Source organism: Ahaetulla prasina, chromosome 9 (assembly GCF_028640845.1).
Source record: "Ahaetulla prasina isolate Xishuangbanna chromosome 9, ASM2864084v1, whole genome shotgun sequence".
Taxonomy (NCBI): Eukaryota; Metazoa; Chordata; class Lepidosauria; order Squamata; family Colubridae; genus Ahaetulla; species Ahaetulla prasina.
Window position 1 is genome coordinate 25,030,964 of NC_080547.1, and position 23,714 is coordinate 25,054,677.

General features: G+C 39.7%; 1 protein-coding gene across 4 annotated transcripts in view; it reads left to right on the forward strand.

Annotated features, from left to right (window-relative positions):
- Nucleotides 1-23,714, forward strand: part of ROBO4 (roundabout guidance receptor 4) — a 69,361-nt gene that overhangs the window by 9,719 nt on the left and 35,928 nt on the right. The window contains exons 3-14 of one of the 4 annotated variants that reach the window (XM_058194588.1): nucleotides 8,631-8,788; nucleotides 11,110-11,230; nucleotides 11,409-11,547; nucleotides 12,679-12,806; nucleotides 13,782-13,912; nucleotides 14,980-15,199; nucleotides 15,883-16,007; nucleotides 17,574-17,745; nucleotides 19,404-19,598; nucleotides 19,990-20,032; nucleotides 20,946-21,085; nucleotides 22,116-22,451. In XM_058194588.1, coding sequence (XP_058050571.1) covers nucleotides 8,631-8,788; nucleotides 11,110-11,230; nucleotides 11,409-11,547; nucleotides 12,679-12,806; nucleotides 13,782-13,912; nucleotides 14,980-15,199; nucleotides 15,883-16,007; nucleotides 17,574-17,745; nucleotides 19,404-19,598; nucleotides 19,990-20,032; nucleotides 20,946-21,085; nucleotides 22,116-22,451 — 1,908 coding nt within the window. Of the gene's footprint in view, nucleotides 1-8,630; nucleotides 8,789-9,310; nucleotides 9,469-11,109; nucleotides 11,231-11,408; nucleotides 11,548-12,678; nucleotides 12,807-13,781; nucleotides 13,913-14,979; nucleotides 15,200-15,882; nucleotides 16,008-17,573; nucleotides 17,746-19,403; nucleotides 19,599-19,989; nucleotides 20,033-20,945; nucleotides 21,086-22,115; nucleotides 22,452-23,714 lie in introns of all 4 variants that reach the window. The other 3 variants (XM_058194585.1, XM_058194586.1, XM_058194587.1) reach the window with 3 other exon arrangements.

The window sequence follows — 23,714 nt, forward strand, 5'->3', positions numbered from 1 at the left end:
AAAGTTGCCAAGACTGAGAAATAATGTGTTAGAGTAGGGGTGTAAAACTCAAGGCCCGCGGGCCAGATCCAGCCCGTGGAGTGCTTAGATCTGGCCGTGGGCCTGCCCTGGAAACAATGAAGGACTGGGCCACGGTGCCTCTGCCAGCAACAACGGAGCTCATGAGGGCCATGCACGGACCTCCTGGGCACCATTTTTAGCTGTGATGGTCTCCTGCAACCTTCTGCCAGTGAAAATGGAGCTCAGGGAGGCTGCACGCAGCCCACTCAGGCTCCGTTTCCAACTGCAATGGCTTCCTGGAACCCTCTGCCAGTGCACGGCCTCCCAGGGCTCCATTTTCACTGGCAGAGAGCTCCAGGAGAATGGAGCTTGGATGAGTAAAGTCGAGCTGGCCATGCCCACCCCAGCCATGCCCTCTCCCCGCCCGGGCCTCCGAGGTCAAACACAACCCTGATGCAACCTCAATGAAATTGAGTTTGACACTCCTATGTTAGAGTAATCAGTAGCTGAGCATTGCAAAGACTTATGCTTGACAAGTTGAAGAGCTGTTCCTAAGATCCTTCAGCTTTCCAGAATGTTCTCTAGAACAGGGATCCCCAACCCCTAGACCAGGGGTCTCCAACTTCCAGAATTCCCTAGCCAGCTTAGCTTAAAGTTGGCTTAAAGTTGCCAAGGTTGGAGACCCCTGCCCTGGACTGAAGTTTGGTACCATTCAGGCCGCACAAGCGATAGGCGAGTGAGCATGCCTGCTGCTTGCATGGGACCATTTCCTTTCCCCCTCCCCCAATTGCCGGTCTGCAAAGCTGGAAAGACTGGGGACCACTCCTCTAGAAAGCCATTTTTCTCTCTTTTTCTAAGTGCTCTTCCAAACAAAACATAGACTGAAGCAGTCAGTTACTTTTTAAAAATACCTATGAGATCTATGTGAAGGCCAAAGGCATTCTTGAACATAAAGATCATGCTGGACAGTCCTGTTTTAATTTTCGGTATACTTGCTCGCATTTAACTTTTTAATTAACATGATTTTAGAAACTTCCTGCCAGAGCGATCTAAAAATATCTAGGAAGAATAATATCCTAAGGTAGGAACCCTGCATGTAAGCATTTGACTCATCTCCTGGAGTTTTGATTGTATCACAAAAGATTCACATCCTCCACAGGGAACAAATGCAGGAAACAGGCAACATTAAAAAAGGCTGAATGGCAAAGGATAAAGAATTCCCTGTTTTTCCTCTCTGCAGGGTTTTGCTTTCAGATTGCCTTCCCAGTTCAGGCTGTCAAGGCAATTATTATCTTTAAGGGAGACAAACCAGCTAAAGCATTTCCTTATCAACAGCTACTCCAGCTCTTGTTTCATTGCTACAGGATGTTGTGGGGATGGCCTTCAGTCTTTTTAAAGGGTTCATTGAAAGGAATTTATCTCTCCAGAAAGGTTCACCCCCAATGTTAAGGACAAAGTCAATTGATGGCATCTAACACAACAGTGATTGGTCTCATTCGAGACAATGACGAATCCGCATATAGGCGAGAGGTCGAATGACTAGCCTTGTGGTGCAACCAAAACAATCTGGAACTGAACACACTCAAAACCATAGAAATGATGGTAGACTTTAGGAGAAACCCTTCCATACTTCCACCTCTCACAATACTAGACAACACAGTATCAACAGTAGAAACTTTTACATTTCTAGGTTCTATCATATCGCAAGATCTAAAATGGACAGCTAACATCAAAAACATCATCAAAAAAGGACAACAAAAAACCCCCTTCCCCCCTCCCTTCCACCCCCCCCCCCCCGGCTTCCCGGGTCAATCACAAGGTATTGTTATACATAAACCAAACATAGAATAAAATTTTCCCTTCTAATCCAATTAACCACATCCAAAGCTTTTCATCTCCCAACCCCCTCCCCATTACATAAAATAACTTTCTAATTATTCAAAGGCAATCTGATATTTCTTAATCTGATATCTATTTTGTAGATAATCAATCCATTTTTTCCATTCAATTAAATATCTTTCCTACGTATTGTCTTTTAAAAAAGCTGAGATTTTAGCCATCTCAGCCAAATTAATGACTTTCAGTATCCATTCTTCTATTGCAGGTACCTCTTCTTTCTTCCAGTATTGTCCAATCAACAGTCTTGCTGCTGTTATTAAATTCAGAATCAGTTTAGTCTCAATCCCTGTACAATCCATTATAATTCCCAAAAGGAAAAATTGTGGCAGGAACTTTATCTTCTTCTTCAGTACATTTTGAATAATCCACCAAATTCTTATCCAAAAGACCTTAATTTTCTTGCAAGTCCAACAAATATGAAAATATGTAGCGTCATCACAATCACACCTCCAACATTTCGCTTGGATATTAGGATACATACGTAATAATTTTTTGGGATCTAAGTGCCATCTATAAAACATCTTATAAAAATTTTCCCTTAAATTCTGTGCTTGTGTAAACTTAACATTTCTAACCCAGATTTTCTCCCATGTTTCCAACATTATTGGTTCCTGAATATTCTGTGCCCATTTTATCATACAGTCCTTTACCAAATCCTTTTCCGAATCTATTTCAAGCAACACATTATACAATCTCTTTATATGCTCCTGGGTCTGATTTCTAATTTGCTTTATTAAATTTTCCTCCCTTTGCATTATACCAATTTTTTGATCTTCTTTCCATCTAGCACTTATTTGCCCATATTGAAACCAAGTATAATTCCTCCCTTCTTCATTTAATACCTGTAATGATTTTAATTGCAATCTACCTCCTTCAGCATACAAAAGTTCTTTATAAGTAATCATTTCCTGTTTCTGTTCTATATTTATATTCTCTATTGCATGTCTGGGGCTCGCCCATATAGGACTCTTGTAATCTAATTTATAAGAATATTTTTTCCAGACCCGCAAAAGAGCACTTCTCAACACATGATTCTTAAAAGCCCTATCCACTTTTTTTTCATAAATACGCATGCCATCCATATAACAAGTCTGCACTGGCTTCCTGTGGTCTTCCGGGTGCGCTTTAAGATTTTGGTCACCATCTTTAAAGCGCTCCATGGCTTAGGACCCGGGTACTTACGGGACCGCCTGCTGTTACCGTTTGCCTCCACCGACCTGCGCTCTCACAGAGGGCCTTCTCAGGGTGCCGTCCGCCAAACAATGTCGGCTGGCGGCCCCAGGAATGGGCCTTCTCTGGGAACTCTCTGAATGAGCTTCCCCTGGTTTACGTCAAGTACCTGATCTTGGGACCTTCGCCGTGAGCTGGCACTTATTTATTCAAGCGGGACTGGCTTAAAATTTTATTGGGTTAAAATTTTATTGGGTTATTTATATTTTAATATTTTAATTCGTTTTAAATTTGGCCATTTTATAATATGCTTGTTTTAATTTCTTTTAATATTGATATTGTGATTTTTTACTTGGCTGTACACCGCCCTGAGTCCTTCGGGAGAAGGGCGGTATAGAAATTGAATAAAATAAATAAATAAATAAAATAAAACAAGTCATAACCTTCTATATTCAAAATTCTTTCCTCCGTTAACTTAAACCAGTCACTTATTACTGAAAGGGCTACTGCTTCATAATATAGTTTAAAATTAGGCATTTTTAAGCCACCTCTTTCCCGTGAGTCCTGTATTATTTTCATTTTAACCCTCGCCTTTTTACCCTGCCATATAAATTTATTAATCCCAATCTGCCAATCTTCCAAATTTTTATCCTTTTTAATTATTGGTATCATCTGGAACAGAAACAAAAATCTAGGTAACACATTCATTTTAATAGCCGCAATCCTTCCCAATAGCGATAACTGCAATTTTTTCCAGACACTCATATCATTCTGAACTTTTTGCCATAGCAAGTCATAATTATTCTTATAAAGTTTCTTGTTCGATGAGCTAATATAAACCCCTAAGTATCTAACCTTTTTTACCACCTCAAATCCTGTCATTTCCTCTAGTTTTTGTTTCTGTTGTATAGACATATTTTTAATTGTCACTTTTGTTTTATTCTGATTTATTTTAAATCCTGATACCTTTCCATATTTATCAATTACTTCCAACAAAAATCTACTTGAATTTATAGGATTTGTTAAAGTAACCACTACATCATCTGCAAAAGCTCTAACTTTGTACTCATATTGTCTAATCTTAATTCCTCTATTTTCGTTAATTCTCGTATTTTATCTAATAATGGTTCCAGAGTCAAAACAAACAATAATGGTGATAAGGGACATCCCTGTCTCGTTCCTTTCGCAATCTTAATAACTTCTGTCAAACTACCATTTATTATAATCTGTGCTGTTTGCTCTCCATAAATCGCTTTGATTATTCTAACAAAACAATCTCCAAATTGCATTTTCTCTATTAATTTAAATAAAAAATCCCAATGCAATCGATCAAAGGCTTTCTCTGCATCCAAAAAAATAAGTGCTGCTGAAGTATTCTTCTTTTCCAAATATTCCAATATATTAATAATCTGTCTAACATTATTCCTCATCTGCCTCCCTTTTATAAAACCAGATTGATCAGTATGAATTCTTTGTTGTAAAACTAACATTAATCTATTTGCTATTATTTTACAAAATCTTATAATCATTATTTAAAAGTGAAATCGGCCTGTAGTTACCGGGTTTAGAGCAATCTTGCTCCTCTTTTGGTATCAGTGAAATAAAAGATGTTTTCCATGACGGGGTATTCCACCCTAATTGTATCTGATTAAATAATTCTTTAAGTGGGCCTAATATTTCATCCTGTATTTTTTATAATAAGTTGCTGTAAGACCATCTGTACCAGGGTTTTCCCATTTTAATTGTTTAATTGCCTCCACTATTTCTCCAGTAGCTATCGGCCGATTCAGCTCCTCCTCTGTTCTAATGTTAGAATATTAACCTTATAATCTTTCAAATAATCATAAATGTCCCTATTCAATATTTTGTCTTTTGCATATAGTGCAGTATAAAATTCTGAGAATGCCTTTTAATTTTATCCTGTTGATATATCTCTTTACCTTTATATTCTATTTTTGTATGACACGTGCTTTCTGTTTTTCCTTAAGTTATATGCCAACCATCTCCCAGGTTTATTTGCATTACAAAAGGTATTATGTTTAGCATATTGTATATTCGTTGCCACCTGGTCTGCCATTAACATATTAAATTGACTCTGTAATATTTTATAGCCTCTTTAAGTTTGTGATCTTGTGGGTTTTGAATTAATAACTGTTGCTTCCTTTGAATTTCTTCTTCCAAGTACCTACGCTGCCTTTGTTTATTATTCCTTTGCCTATTATCCAAATAAATCAATATCCCTCTAATAAACGCTTTGCTCGCCTCCCACACAGTTCCTATAGGTGTCCCTTTGTACATATTAAAATCAAAAAATTCTTTAACTGTTTCTTACAATGATTTACATTATCCTCATATCTAAACAGATTTTCATTCAACTTCCATGTTCTACCACCTTTTTTCCCTTGTAATAATTCCATCCATACTGGGCTATGGTCAGTTAAACACCTCGGAAATATCTTCATTTTCTTCACCCTAGAAAGCAAGTCATTAGAAATTAAAATAAAATCAATACGTGAGAAAGATTGATGCCTATCAGAAAAAAAAGTAAAATCTCTCTCATCTGGATTCCGTAACCTCCATATATCTCTAAACTCAAAGTCTTCCATCATTTCAAAAAAGGATTTTGGTAATTTTGCATGTATAGGTATCTTCTTGGGGGAGGTTCTCTTATCCCTTCTTGTATCAATTACTCCATTCCAGTCTCCTAATAAAATAAACGAACTATAATCCCAGAGGGTCAACCTCTCATGTAACATTTTATAAAACTTTTCTTGTTGCTGATTAGGTGCATAAATACCTATCAGCAAAGTCTTTTTTGCATCTATCACCAGTTCAATAGCAATAAATCTTCCTTGAATATCTGCCTCAATTAACTTAGCTGGTATATCCTTCCTGATATATACAACAATTCCATGCTTCTTTTCCAAAGCTGATGCAACAAAATGGTTACCCAATTTTGAATTAATTAAATATTTTTGGTCTGATAATTTTATATGTGTCTCTTGCAAACAAATCACATCATTTTTAAATTGTTTCAAGTAGTGAAATATTTTCCTTCTTTTCTGAGCTGAATTCAAGCCATTAACATTCCATGACAAAATTCTATTTGCCATTACTGGCCTCCTGAAGCTTTGAAGCAGACAACGGAAGCTCCTCCTCCGGTATCTTCCGTCTAGCTCCTCCCACAGCTTCCATACTGGGATCCTGGCTTTTACTTTGAGACTGTTGCTCTTCTTTACGCTTAAGAGCTCCTCTTGTCACCCTTTGCTCTTGTGGTTCCTCTAATACTGGCAGCAATGAAGGCTCTTGGATCACCACGCCTTCTTGAATCTCTTGAAGTTTTTCTATCACTTCTATTTCGACTTTCAAAACTGTAGAAAGAAAATCCTTTGCCTTTAAAACAGTGTCAATTCTATATCTCCTTCCTTGATAGAATACTGTCAGTCCAACTGGCACCTCCCATCTGAATTGAATCTGATGTTTTTTAAGTTCTTGTGTAAAAAAAGCAAATTCCTTCCTATCTCTTAACATCTTTGAAGGAATCTCTTTCAACACCTTCAACTCCTGTTCTCCAATTTTTAAAGTTGTCTGATATGAAACTTGCAGAATCTGATTTCTCATAGTCCTTTTCACAAAATAAACCACAATGTCCCGAGGAAGCTTTCTCTGTCTTGCAATCCAGGAATTAACTCTATATATTTTATCAATTTGGTAAGCTACCTCTTGGGGTTCCACTTCAATAAATTCAGCCAATGCTTCTGATATAATTTTTCTTAAGTCTTCTCCTTGCTGTTCTTGCATACCACGGATTCTAAGAGCTCCTTCCATAAGTTTATATTGTAATATCACAACCTGATCTTCATTTTGATCCACTTTTTTCTGAACACCTTTCATTTTGTCTTCTAAATGCTTATTTGACTGAGAGATCTGTTGCATTTCCTCTTTCAATCCCTCAATTTTTTTACTCAATCCTTGAACTGCCATGAGAATATCTTCTCTTATTTTTGCATTAAAATTCTCCATCATCTCTTTTTGCCTATCTTCAGAAAGTTTTAATTGTACTTTCAATATATCCTCAAGACTTGGTTCAGATCAAGTTTTGAAGGGGTTTTGAAGGGGTTTTTGAAGGGGGTTTTTTGGGAGGGAGGGGGGAAAAAAGGGGGAAAAATGTCTTTGTTTTTTTAAAAACTCTTTCAATATATATATATAAAAAAAAGGACAACAAAGACTGTTCTTTCTGCGCCAACTCAGTAAGCTCAAACTGCCCATGGAGCTGCTGATTCAGTTCAACAGAGGAATTATTGAGTCTGTCATTTGCACCTCTATAACTGTCTGGTTCAGTTCTGCAACCCAACAAAAAAGACACAGACTTCAGAGGATAATTAGAAATGCAGAAAAAATAATACTACCAACCTGCCTTCCATTGAGGACCTGTATACTGCACGAATCAAGAAGAGGGCCGTGAAAATATTTACTGATCCCTCACATCCAGGACATAAACTGTTTCAACTCCTACCCTCAAAACGACGCTATAGAGCACTGCACACCAGAGCAACTAGACACAAGAACAGTTTTTTCCCGAACGCCATCACTCTGCTAAACAAATAATTCCCTCAACACTGTCAGACTATTTACTAAATCTGCACTACTATTAATCTTCTCATCGTTCCCATCATCAATCTCTTTCCACTTATGACTGTATGACTGTAACTTTGTTGCTGGCAATCCTTATGATTTATATTGATATATTGACCATCAATTGGGTTGTAAATGTTGTACCTTGATGAGCGTATCTTTTCTTTTCTTTTATGTACACTGAGAGCATATGCACCAAGACAAATTCCTTGTGTGTCCAAACACACTTGGCCAATAAAAATTCTATTCTATTCTATTCTATTCTATTCTATTCTATTCTATTCTATTCTATTCTATTCTATTCTATTCTATTCTATTCTATTCTATTCTATTCTATTCTATTCTAAAATTAGCAAAGCCATGGTTTGCTAAGCAATCCACAACAGCCTAGTGTACACAATTTCAAGCCATGAATTATGGTTTTCCAAAATGTCTGGGTTAACATAATTCATTGGACCTTACTCAATAAGAAATGTTAGTACAAACCCTGATTAATTATTATATATAAATATATACCACACATCTGTCAAATGTTTAAAAACTTCAAGATCTATTATCAAGAGACAGGTAGGAACTGGATCTCCTTAGAATTAAATCAGGATGGTGCTGTGCTGTGGAGTCAGTTTTGGGTACCAACTAATCTTGGGATAGTTGATGATGTTGTTATATTTTTGCCATTTTTTTTTCAAAGTTAAAAAAATGAAGCTCACTAGATGCTCTCGTTGCCTATAAGATTGTTGCCTACTGATAAGAAACAATTCTGGCATCAAATAGTCTTGGAAGGCTATTTCCTTATTCCAGTAACTTGGCCACTGATGTCAAAATTATTATTTTTCTACAAGTTACTGAGAATGAACTAAAAATGGGGTGAGAGGATGAAATCCAACTATCAAAGATTATTTTTGAATGCTTTTGTTTCTTTGTAGTCCTAGAAGAGGAATTCCGACTTCATCCTAGTGACTTGAAGGTGACAGTTGGGGAATCGTGGTTGTTGGAGTGTGTGCCTCCACTGGGACATCCTGAGCCTACCATCTCATGGAAGAAGAATGGAGTGCCCATAAGTGCAGAAAATGGCCATTATGAGGTAGCCAAATAGTACCTACCTTTAAAATTTAGAATAACAGAGTTGGAAGGGACCTTGGAGGTCTTCTAGTCCAACCCCCTGCTTAGGCAGGAAACCCTACACCACTTCAGACAAATGGCTATCCAACATCTTAAAACTTCAAGATCTATTATCAAGAGACAGGTAGGAACTGGATCTCCTTAGAATTAAATCAGGATGGTGCTGTGCTGTGGAGTCAGTTTTGGGTACCAACTAATCTTGGGATAGTTGATGATGTTGTTATATTTTTGCCATTTTTTTTTCAAAGTTAAAAAAAATGAAGCTCACTAGATGCTCTCATTGCCTATAAGATTGTTGCCTACTGATAAGAAACAATTCTGGCATCAAAAAGTCTTGGAAGGCTATTTCCTTATTCCAGTAACTTGGCCACTGATGTCAAAATTATTATTTTTCTACAAGTTACTGAGAATGAACTAAAAATGGGGTGAGAGGATGAAACCCAACTATCAAAGATTATTTTTGAATGCTTTTGTTTCTTTGTAGTCCTAGAAGAGGAATTCCGACTTCATCCTAGTGACTTGAAGGTAACAGTTGGGGAATCGTGGTTGTTGGAGTGTGTGCCTCCACTGGGACATCCTGAGCCTACCATCTCATGGAAGAAGAATGGAGTGCCCATAAGTGCAGAAAATGGCCATTATGAGGTAGCCAAATAGTACCTACCTTTAGAATTTAGAATAACAGAGTTGGAAGGGACCTTGGAGGTCTTCTAGTCCAACTCCCTGCTTAGGCAGGAAACCCTACTCCACTTCAGACAAATGGTTATCCAACATCTTAAAAACTTCCAGTGTTGGAGCATTTACAACTTCTGGAGGCAAGTCGTTCCACTGATTAATTGTTCTAACTGTCAGGAAATTTCTCCTTAGTTCTAAGTTGCTTCTCTCCTTGATTAGTTTCCACCCATTGCTTCTTGTCCTGCCTTCAGGTGCCTTGGAGAATAACTTGACTCCCTCTTCTTTGTGGCAGCCCCTGAGATATTGGAAGACTGCTATCATGTCTCCCCTAGTCCTTCTTTTCATTAAACTAGACATAGCCAGCTCCTGCAATGGTTCTTCATATGTTTTAGCCTCCAGTTCCCTAATCATCTTTGTTGCTCTACTCTACCTCTTATTGTAGTCAGCATTTAGATTTAAGTAGTTTAAGTAACAGAATACATAGTTGGAAGGGATCTTGGAGATTAACTAGTCCAACCCCCTGCTCAAGCAGGAATCCCTGTACCATTTCAGATAAATGCTTGCCCAATTTCTTCTTAAAAACGTCCAGTGTCGGAGCATCTATAACTTCTGGAGGCAAGTCATTCCACTGATTAATTAATTAATTCGATTTGTATACCGCCCTTCTCCCGAAGGACTCAGGGCGGTTCACAGCCGATAAAATTACATATAATACAAGATTAAAAACAATATAAAAAACTGATTCAATTTATGGCCTAAAAAACTAAAATAAGAATAAAAGCCCCATTTAAAAACTGCATTTAAGCTAGCCCTGCGCAATGGAACAAAAGCGTCTTCAGCTCGCGGTGAAAGGTCCGGAGGTCGGGGAGTTGATGAAGCCCCGGAGGCAGCCCATTCCAGAGGGCAGGAGCCCCCACCGAGAAGGCCCTCCCCCTGGGGGTCGCCAGCCGACATTGTTTGACCGACATTGTTCTAACAATTAATTAATTAATTGTTCTGACCTCCTGAAATCAGTGGGACAAATTGGTAATGACTAACAGTCTCAATTACAGTAAATGTATAGAAATCAATGGTATTTTAGTGGCTGCATTACTACCATCTGCATTACCACCATCTATAAGTACTATAAACACAGGTTAATAAACTCCCATGGCTTTTTTAACGTAATAAACAATACCCTCACAACCATAATGATGGTTTAAGGCAATAGCCTGTTTCACACAACATGTTAAGACAAAGGTGTCAAACTTGCAGCCCATGGGCTGGATGCCTCACATGCTGGCCACGCCCACCCCCATTTTAGCAAAGGGGGGAAAAGTCGCAATACGTCATGTGACAACAATCTGATGCTGCGAGTTTGACACCCCTGTCAAAGGCAATTTTGAGAGAGGCTCCTGAGGTAACTTTGGAGATTGTGCATCCTTAACTTATAAATTGCTTTCTTCTAATTGTGAAAATAAAGATTGCTAAACCCTGTTTGAAGAATAAACTTTCCTTTTCCAAGACATAAAAAACCCAGGAGATTCTTTTCTTCAACTGTCCGGTAAGGTCATTATCTCCTCTGATATTCCAAATTCTCCTGCCCCTCCCCCGCCCCCTGTATTTCTGCAGTTCTCGAAAGAAAAACTTCTGGTAGCCCATGCTCAGAAGAGTGATGCAGGAGCATACACCTGTCTGGCTGTCAATCAAGTAGGAGAGCAAGTGAGCAGAGCAGCCGTGGTCACTGTCTTTGGTAAGAAAGTCCACAACCATTAGAGTTCATCTAGGTTTTGTTTTGCATTTGAAGGGCCATTATTTAAGATAATTCAGAAAAATGCACGAGCTTCTCCTTAAGATGGCACTTATTAAGATCGGTAGCTATCAGCCTGCCAAATTGGGATTGAGGGAACATTTTGCTTCTTCCATTGTAGAGAGGCCAACATTCATTCGGAGACCCAGTGATGTTGTGGCCAGTATTGGCAGTAGTGTTCAGTTCATTTGTGGAATCCGTGGAGACCCAAAACTTGTTGTGCAGTGGTATAAAGAAGATGGAGAGCTCCCTGCAGGGAGGCAAGTATAACTTTCTAGATTCTGAAAATAAGTTCCAATTCTATTCATCTTTAGAGTTCCAGGTGAGACAATGGTTCTATAATCATTCTTCAGAATCTACCAGCACGGCTGGATTTATTTCTCAGGCTTTGCCCTTGGGGTATCTAACTTTGTCCAATAAATTCACGGGGTAAAAGGTGGTCTCAGGCAGGACTGGTCCCATTTAGTTCCTTACTGCAAATTATCATCACCCCTCAAGAAGTTTAGGGATTTTTCCTTTGCCATTTCATTCTCCCAAAAATTCTGAAAGATGAATTGGGAGGTGCGATACATCCTCAAACAAACTTCACTGGAGAGAAGAGTGCTGAGTATTATTGTCATTTTCATTTCATGTGTCCCTGCTATTTCTTCGTAAGAAGATCAGAAATGCTTAAGAAGATCAGACAAAATGGCTATTACAATAAAGAACAAACAAACGAACAAACCAAAATTCACAGCAGCCAACATAAGAGCGTCCAGGGACGTTTTAAACTAAATGCAAGCAGTAGGGTGTAGTATGGCTCTTCAGATATCTTCTAAAGAAACCGATCTCCTTGATAGAAATCTTCATCAATTTATGCAAGCATGAATAAAGAATTGGAGGGTTCCCACCCCCACTTTATATCTTTAAAGCCCTGGTGGGCAGTGGTTAAAGGCTAACTTTGCCCACAGTCTGGAGTTCGATCCTGATTGGTTCAAGGTTGACTCAGCCTTCCATCCTTTTGAGGTCAATAAAATGTGGACCCAGATTGTTGTGGGCAATATGGAAATAATGCTTCTACATTGTAAACCACCCAAAGAGTGCTGTTAAGTTCCATGGGGTGATATATTAGCCTAAATGCTATCGCTAAATTCTACATCATGTATTAATATATCTGAGGAGATGTCCAGTGAAGTTTGATAGATGGCAGATTCATGGTGGACCAAATAATATTGCCATTCAATGGTAATTTTTTTTTAAAGTATTCCTGGGAATGGGGGACTATCACAGAATGTATTATTGTGTTTCTGAAAGTATTCCTAGGAAGGAGAGAAAAACCAATTCTGGCTTATTTTTTGTTGTGTAAATAAGGTCACTGTGGCCAGCTGAGAATTCTGGACCTTTCCTCACAGGTATGAAGTAGACCAAGAAAATGTCCTTCAAATTCGCCATCTTACAATGTGTGATGCTGGGAAATATATCTGTGCTGCTTACAGCCATGGAGGGACCATCTTTGCCAAGGCAACTTTAACTGTGGAAGGTGAGCAGCTTTCTCTATAAGTCCATCAAGAGAAAGAAAAAAGAAGTCCTTTTGTTGACTAAATGCCAGAGTTATTCTTCACGAGCACTTACCAAAATCCACTGTTTTGTTCTTAGAATAACAACCCCCTATCCCACAAGAAGGTTATTTTTCAGCTATGATAAAAAAGCTAACATTGTTTTTTTCCCCAGATGAACCACTAAATGATGACTTAACTCCCCAATTAATTCCTCTAGAGCAGGGATATATAGATTATTTAAGGGTGATCTGTTAAAAGCTGCATAAAAAGCATTGGGGAAGAAGAGGACAAAGAGCTTTTATAAGAGTCAGGGGTAGGATGAGGGGGGTTTGAGGTTTTTAAAACTAGGTAATGGACCATATGAAATTAGATTAAAGGCTTCGTGTTGTTCTAGGCCAGGGGTCTGCAAACTTGGCTCTTTTAAGACTTGTGGACTTCAACTCCCAGAGTTCCTCCGCCAGGAAAGCTGGCTGAGGAACTATGGAAATTGAAGTCCACAAGTCTTAAAAGAGCCAAGTTTGCAGACCCCTGGCCTAGGCTGACTCCTGACCACTGAAATAAGGCCAGGTCACATCCAAACACAAGGAAACCATTGGTATCATTCTCCATTAGGTATCTATAGAGATTCTCAGTCATCCAAGTTATGGTTGTCCCAAAGGTGATTTTTCAAAAGGCAACTGGACTTTCTTTGTTTTTTTCTTGAAGACGTTTCGCTTCTCATCCAAGAAGCTTCTTCAGTTTTGACTGAATGGTGGAGAATGGAAGGATTTATATTCCTTGTAGTCATCTGGTTGTTAGTACTCTTTCAATAATTCTCAGAATTGTTTTTTTTTTCTTCAAGGAAAAAAACAAAGAAGGTCCAGTTGCCTTTTGAAAAACCACTTTGGGATGTCTTTCAAGTACTTTAAAGTTGAGGTTCACACATATATATTTTGGGTTTCTTTTCTGGCCTTTAGATCCACTAGATACCAGGCAGAAGGAATGGAACAGGCCAAAAGATGTTACAAAGGAACTGATGGATGTCAGAATTTGCCTAGTAAATGTGTCTATTGTCCCCTCTGCTCCAGCTGCCCATCTGCATTGGAAGGTGAGTTAGAAATACCAAAGGGTGATATGAGAAGTAATATAGATCAAAATCTAGATATTCCGATGACGAGGAGTTATGATCTAAAACAGGGATCTCCAACCTTGGCAACTTTAAGCCTGGTGGACTTCAACTTCCAGAATTCCCCAGCCAGCTTTGCTGGTTGGGGGATTCTGGGAGTTGAAGTCCTCCAGACTTAAAGTTGCCAAGGTTGGAGACCCCTGATCTAAAATGACTTTAATTAACATACCTGTTTCTATAAATAAAATGGAATCCAACTTTTTTAGGTTGCTGGGTTCATTTGTAAACAACAAAGTAACGGCAGGAACCAGGTGTGGTCAGAGGGTTAGAAATGAGAAGCTGAGCAATAGTTCCTAAGAAGAGTGATGTAGCCCAAAGCAGGGAAATATAATAAACAAATAATTTTAAAGCAAGATCTAAAAGTCAGGATGCAAAAGAGAGGGGGAGGGAGAGAGATTGAGAGATGGTCTTGGATCCACAGGAATCAAGTTTCAAAAAGATTGAAATTCAGCTTGGCAAGATAGGAGTCTCCCCAAACAAATATATTATTCATCCACTTCAGAGACCAGTTAGATTCAAAACTGCAATAATAATTGTAATCCTAATTGTGCAAATCCTCATAGCTCTTCCTTGCAATAATTCACTTTATATTCTCCATTTTACTTTCTTTTTTTAAAATGTTCTTCATCTCCACTTTTTATTTCAAAGGGTTTTGAATCATTCCATTTCACTTATTGCATTTTTTTTCCAGCCAGGTTCTGCGTCAACAGTATTGGCCCCAAATCAAATTTGAAATTCAGAACTTTGGGCTAACATTCCAAATGTTTCATAATTCAAAACTAGGGTTAGCTCCCATTTTGCTTTCATTTCTTGCTTTGCCTGTACAAGCTCCCTTCCCTTCCCTTCCCTTCCCCTCCCCTTCCCCCTCCCCTTCCCTCCCTCCCTCCCTGGACATGGTGACTCTAAGTGGCTTAGAGCATTAAACAAATGTTCTTTTTATCCAGAAGGAATACACTAAAGCACATTTCCAATTACTGTATTGCTTGAAGGTCACTCCAACTTCCCAGCCCATAGAAGCTTACAAGGTATTCTATCATTCTCTGCTGCCCACAAAAGTACACTGGGCTGAATGGGACGTCCCAAGAGACCAGCAGACTATTATTCCTGGACTTGAAAGAGGTTACAAGTATGAATTCAAGGTGCGACCGTATTTGGGGAAGATCCATGGCACAGACAGCAACGTGAGGCAACTGTACATCCCAGAGGAAGGTGCAAAAACCTATCACCATGTTTTGACCGATATTGTTAATTTAATAGCTTGCAGGGAAACCTTTTTAGTTTAAAAACTGTACTAAAGTTTGGAAAGAAATCAGAGCCCACGCTTCAAAGCTGTGGGTCCACCCGCTTTCTTTTTCTTCTCATTTTCTTTTCTCCTGCTTTTATTTTGTTGTGTTTTTCTTCAGGAAGCTTTAAGTGGGATGTAGAAGAGATAGATTGTTTTGGGGTGGGTGGGTGAGTAGGAGTTTATTATTCTTATAGGGAAAAATGATCTGAAATTTCTTCACCTTTCCCTCTGGATCTATTGGAGAAGCACTGGGTGAAGAGACAAGGAGTGTCACAATAGACATGAAATAATGGATGGATGGGTCCTGTGTTCCCAAAAAGCTTAAGGGGTGGGTGGTCTTCCTTCTGCTAAATAGTTTCAACTAGTGTTCCAAAGGGTTTCCCCCCCCCAAAAGGCAATGGGACTTACTTGTTTCTGTTTTTCCTTGAAAATGTTTCACTTCTCATTCAAGATGCTTCTTAGATGAGAAGCGAAATGGATTCAAGGGGAAAAAAAAACAAGCAAGAAAGTCCAGCTGCATTTTGGAAAAGCACCTTCGGGACAACCATGACCTGGATGATTGAGAATCTCCATACCCTTTCCAACCAGTGCTGTCTCTTTTCCTCAGTGCCAAGTGCTGCTCCACAAATCATCAGTATCACCGTGTCCAGAGGTGGGAATAATAGCACCGTGATCCTTCAGTGGGAGCCCCCTCCACCAGATACCCACAATGGCATCATTAAGGCTTATCAGGTATGGTGTTTAGTTATTGGCTACTGAGGAGAGGTGGTGGTTCAGTGGCTAAGATGCTGAGCTTGTTCATTGAAAGGTTGGCAGTTTAGCAGTTTGAATCCCTAGTGCTAGGGATGAGTGAGCTCCCATTACTTGTCCCAGCTTCTGCCAACCTAGCAGTTCAAAAGCATGTAAAAAATGCAAGTAGAAAAATAGGGATCTGTTGTGATCCGTCAGCAGCCTGGGGAGCTGTCGGCGGAATCGGACTGCGATGAGCCTGTTCCTAATGCCCGCATGAGGTGAGCTGCCAGAAGGCAGGAGCAGCTCAAGCAGAGAGGTCACCTCAGGAGTAGGACCAAGAGATGATTGGCCCTTCCCATAAGGTTTAAAAGGAGACCAGCACCGGTGTCTCAGTTTGCCGGAAAGCAATGTTGCAGCTGCGCTCTTTGCTCTGTTCTCTGCTCTGGACGTTTATCAGAAAAGACATTGGCAGTTATGCGGATTGAACCAGGTTTGAGATAACCAAAGATTGATTGTTTGTGAAGCCTTGGTTTCATTTTGAGTTACCCGGCGCTGGGAATGAATTACAGTAATTCCCAGCTGTTTGACTAAAGTGTATTTTTACTAAGGACTGCGTTTGTTGCTACCTGCTCGGGTCTGGATCACAACAGGATCACCTTTAGTGGGAAGGTATTGGCATATGCCTTTGACGTTGAGTCATGCCGGCCACATGACCACGGAGACGTCTTTGGACAGTGCTGGCTTTTCGGCTTTGAAACTGAGATGAGCACCGCCCCCTAGAGTCAGAAAGGACTAGCACATAGTACGAGGGGAACCTTTACATTTACCTTTTACTGAAGAAATGTTGGAAGAATGGAAGCAACCTCAGAGATGGATGATGCAAAAGTTGTTAAGGAGTGGAGGGTCTGGAATCTTGACCATGAATGTCTTTATAGGAAGGAAAGCAAGACTGATTGTGTTGGTTTGTTTCTTTTTTGCTTTGCTCTGTGTAGTTATACATGTAAAGCAGACCATATGGATTACGGCAATTCACCATGAACAACTCACCACAGCCAACTTGCCATGGACAACTCATCATGGGGCAACTGGCCACAGCCAACTCACTGTGGGACAATTCACTGCAGGACAAGAGTTACACTGTTATCAAAGAAATGGTGAAATAGAATCATTAAACATGAATGACAAAAATTAAAATATTTTTTATTTATTTTAAATCATTAAATCGAATAGTTAAATTGTCCTATGGTGAGTTGTCCCATGGTCAGTTGGCTGTGGCAAGTTGTCCCATTCTGATAATATCATTCCCTTTCAAGTGTTAAATTTGCTTGTTATTTTAGCTTGGCTTCTATTTGCTAAGCAGGAAGGATCTGACGGTACTCCAAAAACAAGTGAGCTACAACAATTTCCTCACTATTTATAAGGCTGAATGGAGCTGCTGGACACTTTGTTTCAGCAACTTTTGGCCTCCCAGAGATTTAAGGACCATCGTCCTTCAGTTCTGCAGACAATAACTTGCTTTATGTGATCCGGGAGAGCTACTTTTGTCTCTTACTTTTTTCCCCCCAGGTCTGGTTCCTTGGCAATGAAACTCATTCAGGATTTAACAGGACAGTAGATGGAGACACATATAGTCTGGAAGCAATAGGACTCCCAAGTGGGCATAAATACTGTGTGAAGGTAGCCGCAATCAATGGAGCAGGTGTTGGAGTAGCTAGCAAGCCTGTATGTGGCACTGCAGGTCAGAAGTGGTTATTTTATCATTCCTTGAGACGTAGATAACTGTATTTTGGAAATTGTCTCTTTGCACTTTTCTTATTTTACAGTAGTGTCCTTATAGTGGGGCACCCTTTGAGGGCATCCTTTGCGTTGCAGAGGCTACATTTTAATATCTTAGTACAATGGCAGATGTGAAGTTAATATGACATGTGCCAGCTACAGGTAGCCCTTGACTTACAACCATTCATTCAGCAACTGTGCAAAGTTACAGCCATGAAAAAGTGACTTACAACCTGTCCTCATACTTACGCAACCATCTCAGCATCCACCTGGTCACGCTGTCAAATTTCAGGCACTTGGCAACTGACATTTATTTATGATGGTTGCAGCATCTCAGGTGCCAGTGTTCCAAGTTATGTACCCATAGAAAGCAGAACTCCGAGGCAGGTAGATTCCTCAAAGAACAATTTTATTGGACATATTATATTGGCACAACTGGTGAAAACTGATTCTAAAAGTTCCTGTGGTTTTCATCTAATTAAAAGAGAAAGTTTTTCCCCTTTCCCCAAGTCATCAGTCACATGGTCCAATCAAGGTGCTGGCCAGTTGCTTGGTTACTTTACTCCTCCTCTCCCAGCCACCTGTTGGTATGACCTTGGTTCCCACAGGAACACTTTTTATTTTGACTACAAAGCCCCAGCTAACTATTACCCTCCCCCTCCCATCCGGTGGCAACCCTGAAGCAGCAAAAATGGCCCCAGCCAGGTTTGCTTCCGAGTTGACAGTAGGATCTGCGATTTCCATTGCAACCTTCCCACCAGCTTTTGACAAGCAAAGTCAAAGGAGGAAGCCAGATTTATGTGATAACTGCATGATTCACTTAACAACTGCAGTGATTCGCTTAAAAATCATAGCAAAAATGTTGTAAAATTGGGCATGACTCACTTAACAACTGCTTTGTTTACCAATGGAAAGTCTGGTCCCAATTTTGGTTGTAAGTAGAGGACTTATATGTGCTTACATGTATCTTGTGCTTTAGGTGAGGATTTTTATTTCTCTGAACTTGTGAAAATGTTTTATTTTATTTTTTTACAAAAACTGATATTAAGCTCCTCTAATCCATACACCGCCATTAGTTCTTCAGTGTCAATAGCATTCCTCCATCCATGTCAACTGCTTTCAACTGGAGTCTTCGTGCATGGATGTTGAGGGTTATAGAATAGAATAGAGTAGAGTAGAGTAGAGTAGAATAGAGTAGAGTAGAGTAGAGTAGAGTAGAATAGAATAGAATTTTTATTGGCCAAGTATGATTGGACACAAAAGGAATTTGTCTTGGTGCATATGCTCTCAGTGTACATAAAAGAAAAGATACATTCATCAAGAATTCTAAGATACAACACTTAATGATAGTCATAGGCTACAATTAAACAATCAGGAAACAATATCAATATAAATTGTAAGGATACAAGCAACAAAGTTACAGTCATACAGTCATAAGTGGGAGGAGCTGGGTAATGGGAACGATGAGAAGATTAATAGTAGTGCAGAGTTAGTAATAGTTTGACAGTGTTGAGGGAATTATTTGTTTAGCAGAGTGATGGCATTTGGGAAGCCTACACTTTCTTCAGGATGTGCATTCAGTGTCACACCATTCCGTCACCTGAACTTATTTCATTCCAGACCCCATGGTGGAGAAGATGGCAAAGAGCCCAGACTTTCTGTCAGCTAACTACATGCTGGAAGTAGTGCGTCAGCCTGTCTTCATTGCCAGCATAGGTTCGGCACTCTGGATCATGTTGATGGTGCTGGCGGTTTATGTCTGCCAGCAACAAGCCCGGCAGTTTGGTGGTGGCAGACGGTACGCCCTTGGAGAAGGTAAGGGAGGCTGCCTTACACAGTCAGGGCTCACAAAGGTCAGTCAAAGATTTAGCATTACCATAGATGTCTTTGGAACCATAGAAGGGAAAAATGCCACTTAAAAGTGATGGAGGATTATCTGCGGTGGGAAGCACAAAGAAAGGCTTAAAGGCCCCAACGCCTGTTGTTTTCTCAAATTCCTTGAATAATTTAATTACCTCTAAATGGTGCCACTGGAGGAAATGTATGGTTGGCCTGCAGATAAAAAAAAAATTGCTTATTCCTGAAAAAGAGGGTTTATTCAGAATAGCAGAGAGTGCTGTTGTCAGCCATGACACACACATTGTAAACAGACTCTTAATAGGAACAGGGAGCCACAGCTTCTTACTCTACACTTTCTTCCTTTCAGGACTGTATCGGAATGCAAGTGACGACACCATCATCAAACATAGGTGAGAGATAGCTGGAATTGTAAGGATTCAGGATGCTTGTTTCTTTCTGAATATTTATTCCTGGGGTTAAATGTCAAAGAATGTATGATGCTATTAAGAGGGAGGGCTGGAATGAGTTATGGCTGACCCTGTTTTGTTTCTGTTTTTGTAAAGTGAAGTCAGTATAAAATTATGAGAATTCACCCAAATAATATAACTAGAAAACCTTTGCCATTAACCAATGTAACCTGAGAGTTAAAACAGATGTCATGCACTTTTATAATTTCGCAGTCTCCTGGGCATAAATAAAGAAATATTGCAGACATTTATGGCCAAACTACTGATGAAGATACGGTATTTCATTTCGTGACTCATCCTCTTGTCAAGTTTTTCTCTGGCAGGCCAAATAAGAAACAGTTAAACCAATGCACAAGAATTCAAAAACTTCTAGAAAGTAGTTTTACTAAAGTAATTTTACTGAAGAAAAGCTAAGAAGTCATTATGATAGAATTCCAGCAACTACTGATAAACAGTAATTGCTGGAATTCTGTCCTAATGGTTTCTTAGCTTTTCTGTAGTAAAACTATTTTTAGAAGTTTCTGGATTATTGTGCATTTGTTTATCTGTTTTTTTTTTAATCTAGCCTGCCAGGGAAAAGTTTGACAAGAGGATGAAAAGGAAAGAAAAAATGTTTATCAATGCCTGTCCTGATTACAATAAAACTATTGTTGAATTTTTGTGTATGTTTCTTCTCCCTGCTATTCAACCTGCTGGACAGTTGTCTCTTTGGGATAGGAAGCCTGGTTTACATCTGTCTCTTATTTTGGTAACAGGATGATCTGATGTTAGGTTGTTTTCCTTTGGCTGGGCAAGAAATAACTCTCAAAGCGATCATCCTGAACCATGTACATGAAGTCATATGTGTTTTCTACAGGGTAGACTCCAGTGATTCTCCTTGGCTTTCAAATACATGGAAATCCACATCTGGCTCCAAGAATTACAGTACCAGCAGCAGCCTCAGTAGCCAACTTCTGTGGATGGAATCCAAAGACAGCCAAGAATTCCACAAATCTAGTATTCATTTTCTTCTTCTTCATTCATGGCCAAGTTGAAAGTCTTGTTTCTATCTTTATTACATTGCACTATCTTTTAATTAACCTTGTGGGGTAGTTTATGATGATCCAGATAAAATCAAAGAACGTGTATACAAAATTCAAGAAAAGCAACATAAAGCCACTAATAGATTTAGTGTGCAAGGCAATTACCTTTTATGTTACTTAGGTAATTCTTCTGTACAACACCCCAGGCAAAAGATGTTCTGTTGACACTGACTCTAGATCAGGGCTGGGGAGCTAAACCTTGCAGAACCTCTGGGCTTCTTTCCAGCATGCTACCCCTATGGGCTAGATGCTGTCCAGGTAAAGGAAAAGTATTTCCCTCTGTTTTTTCTTGCATAATCCCTCAAAGTGGAGGAAGGAGATCCTTTCTCCAAAAAGGAGATGGAAGCGGTGGGGCATGCACATTCTGTGACTCCTATTGCAGCAGCACCTTCCTATAAAAATAAATAAATTGATATATGGTTTTCAAGAAAGTAAACAGTATTTACATGAAGCAAATATATTTTAATGTCCTCCTCCTCCTCCTCCTCCTCCTCCTCCGTCTCCTTCTCCTTCTCCTTCTCCTCCTTCTCCGTCTCCGTCTCCGTCTCCTCCTCCGTCTCCTTCTCCTTCTCCTTCTCCTTCTCCTTCTCCTTCTCCTTCTCCTTCTCCTTCTCCTTCCTCTTCCTCTTCCTCTTCCTCTTCCTCGTCGTCCTCCTCCTCCTCCTGGTATAAAGGGAGATACAAAGTTCTGGTTCTTGTTTTTCTGGCCGCCTCAATAATTGTTAATTGAAGTTGTTTTAGTGTTTCTTTCATGTTGTCTCTCCATCTTCTTCTGGGCCTGCCCTGTGTTCTTTGCCCCTCTTCTCCTTTTGTATATGCCTTGTACAGTATGAATTGGGCCTTACCAATCTTGCCAATTAGTCATTCACTACTGTAGGGATTTGACTGTAAAGTCAGAAAGTCACATGCATCTCTTTTTGCCTTTTGTGTCTTCATCCCCACAGCAGTGTCCTTTGATAAGCAGAGTCAAGGGTCACGAATCCAGACTGTTCCTTTGGTGCCTGATAGCAGCAATAGTAGCCCGTATGGAGCTTTCCACATGAACCTTCCAGCAAAAGATCTCAAGACCTTCTACAGTTCTTTGCCATATCTTTCCAATCCTAACCTACAAAGAATGGAATTAACACAAGCTAGTGAGCTCATGTCTCATGGCAGCCAGAACCTGAGGACTGATCGTGCTAGTGGCCAAGGAAGAACACAACAAGGGCCATGGAAGGCAGCTGGTTCCCTCTCCCCAAATCGTACCATGAGAGGATCTTGGGCCAAATATGACAAAAAGGGTAAGGCAAAGCCCATTCCCCAAATAACTGACCCGTATCTAAAACGGTCTCTGACTATTGATAAATCTTTGTCAAAAGCTTCCTTGAAAGAAACCAAAATTGATGTCCATCACTACCTCTATAAACTATAATGATGGAAGCAATATACAAATTCCACAAATGAAAAAACTGTTGTCATCTTAGATTCCATTAGTATGCATCTGAAATTGAGTTTTTTGTCTCTCAAATGTGCATGACTTTGCATTACATTGTACTAATCAGCTATTTTCAATCCCTTTGGGAGCTCTCTGCACTCTTTCTCTTATCTTTTACTGCCCCAAATAAGTTAATATCATCTGCAACTTAATTATTTGAGTTGCCCAGTTCCAAACAAGGGAAAAAGCTTTAGTGCCAATGCAGATCTTTGTGGGAGGGATACCCATACACCATACACCCCTCCATTGTGGAAATGGAGTCCTTATTAAGTCCTTATTACCTGCATCCTGTCCTTTCACTTCTTGAACCAGTTCTGTGTCTGCGAGAAGTCTTGTCCATCTCAAAAAGTCAGGGGTGCCTTCACTGATTGTTGCCTTCACCCACAAGATCATGAAAATGAATAAGGGCATCGATCTAAATGTCAAGAGAATTCCTGCAGGTAGCCAGGAAATGGAAAAAACTAAGTTCTCCTTGGTTGTAGCATCTCTTCCCCCCATCCTCTTTGCAAGGGGACTTAATTGAATTATCTGCAAAGTTCAGTTACAGATTTAATGCCATGGCTTTTGTGGAATGTAATAGAAAGCCTCATTTGCTTGCTGCAGCTGCTAATTGCCAGGAGCGATGCAGAGCGACGCATCCACTCGGTTAAGGACATAGCAAGGGCTGAGTTACTTGGAAATTAACTTGGCAGCTCAAAGAGCATCCCTATCTGGAGAGCCTGTTACAGCTTTGGCCTTCATAGTCACCTTTACCATGTCAGAGCCTTTAGCCACCAGCTGTGGTTTTATGAATCGAGGGAAGTAAGATTTGTGTACCTCTAGGACTCATAAGTGTAAATACCTACTCAGAAACATGCATTTACTTACATGGTTGTATAGATATGATTTCTCACTTCTTATGCTCAGAGTGATGCATAGTCCTTTGGTGGGATCTTGAAATGCATGCCATCTGACATTTGGAAGGAATGTGTTGGTAAGAGCTGGCTAGGCTACCCATCTATTACATTTCATTGAAGGCTTTTTCACCTCATTGTGGACCATATGCAATTTGACTGAAGTAGCTCTTGCT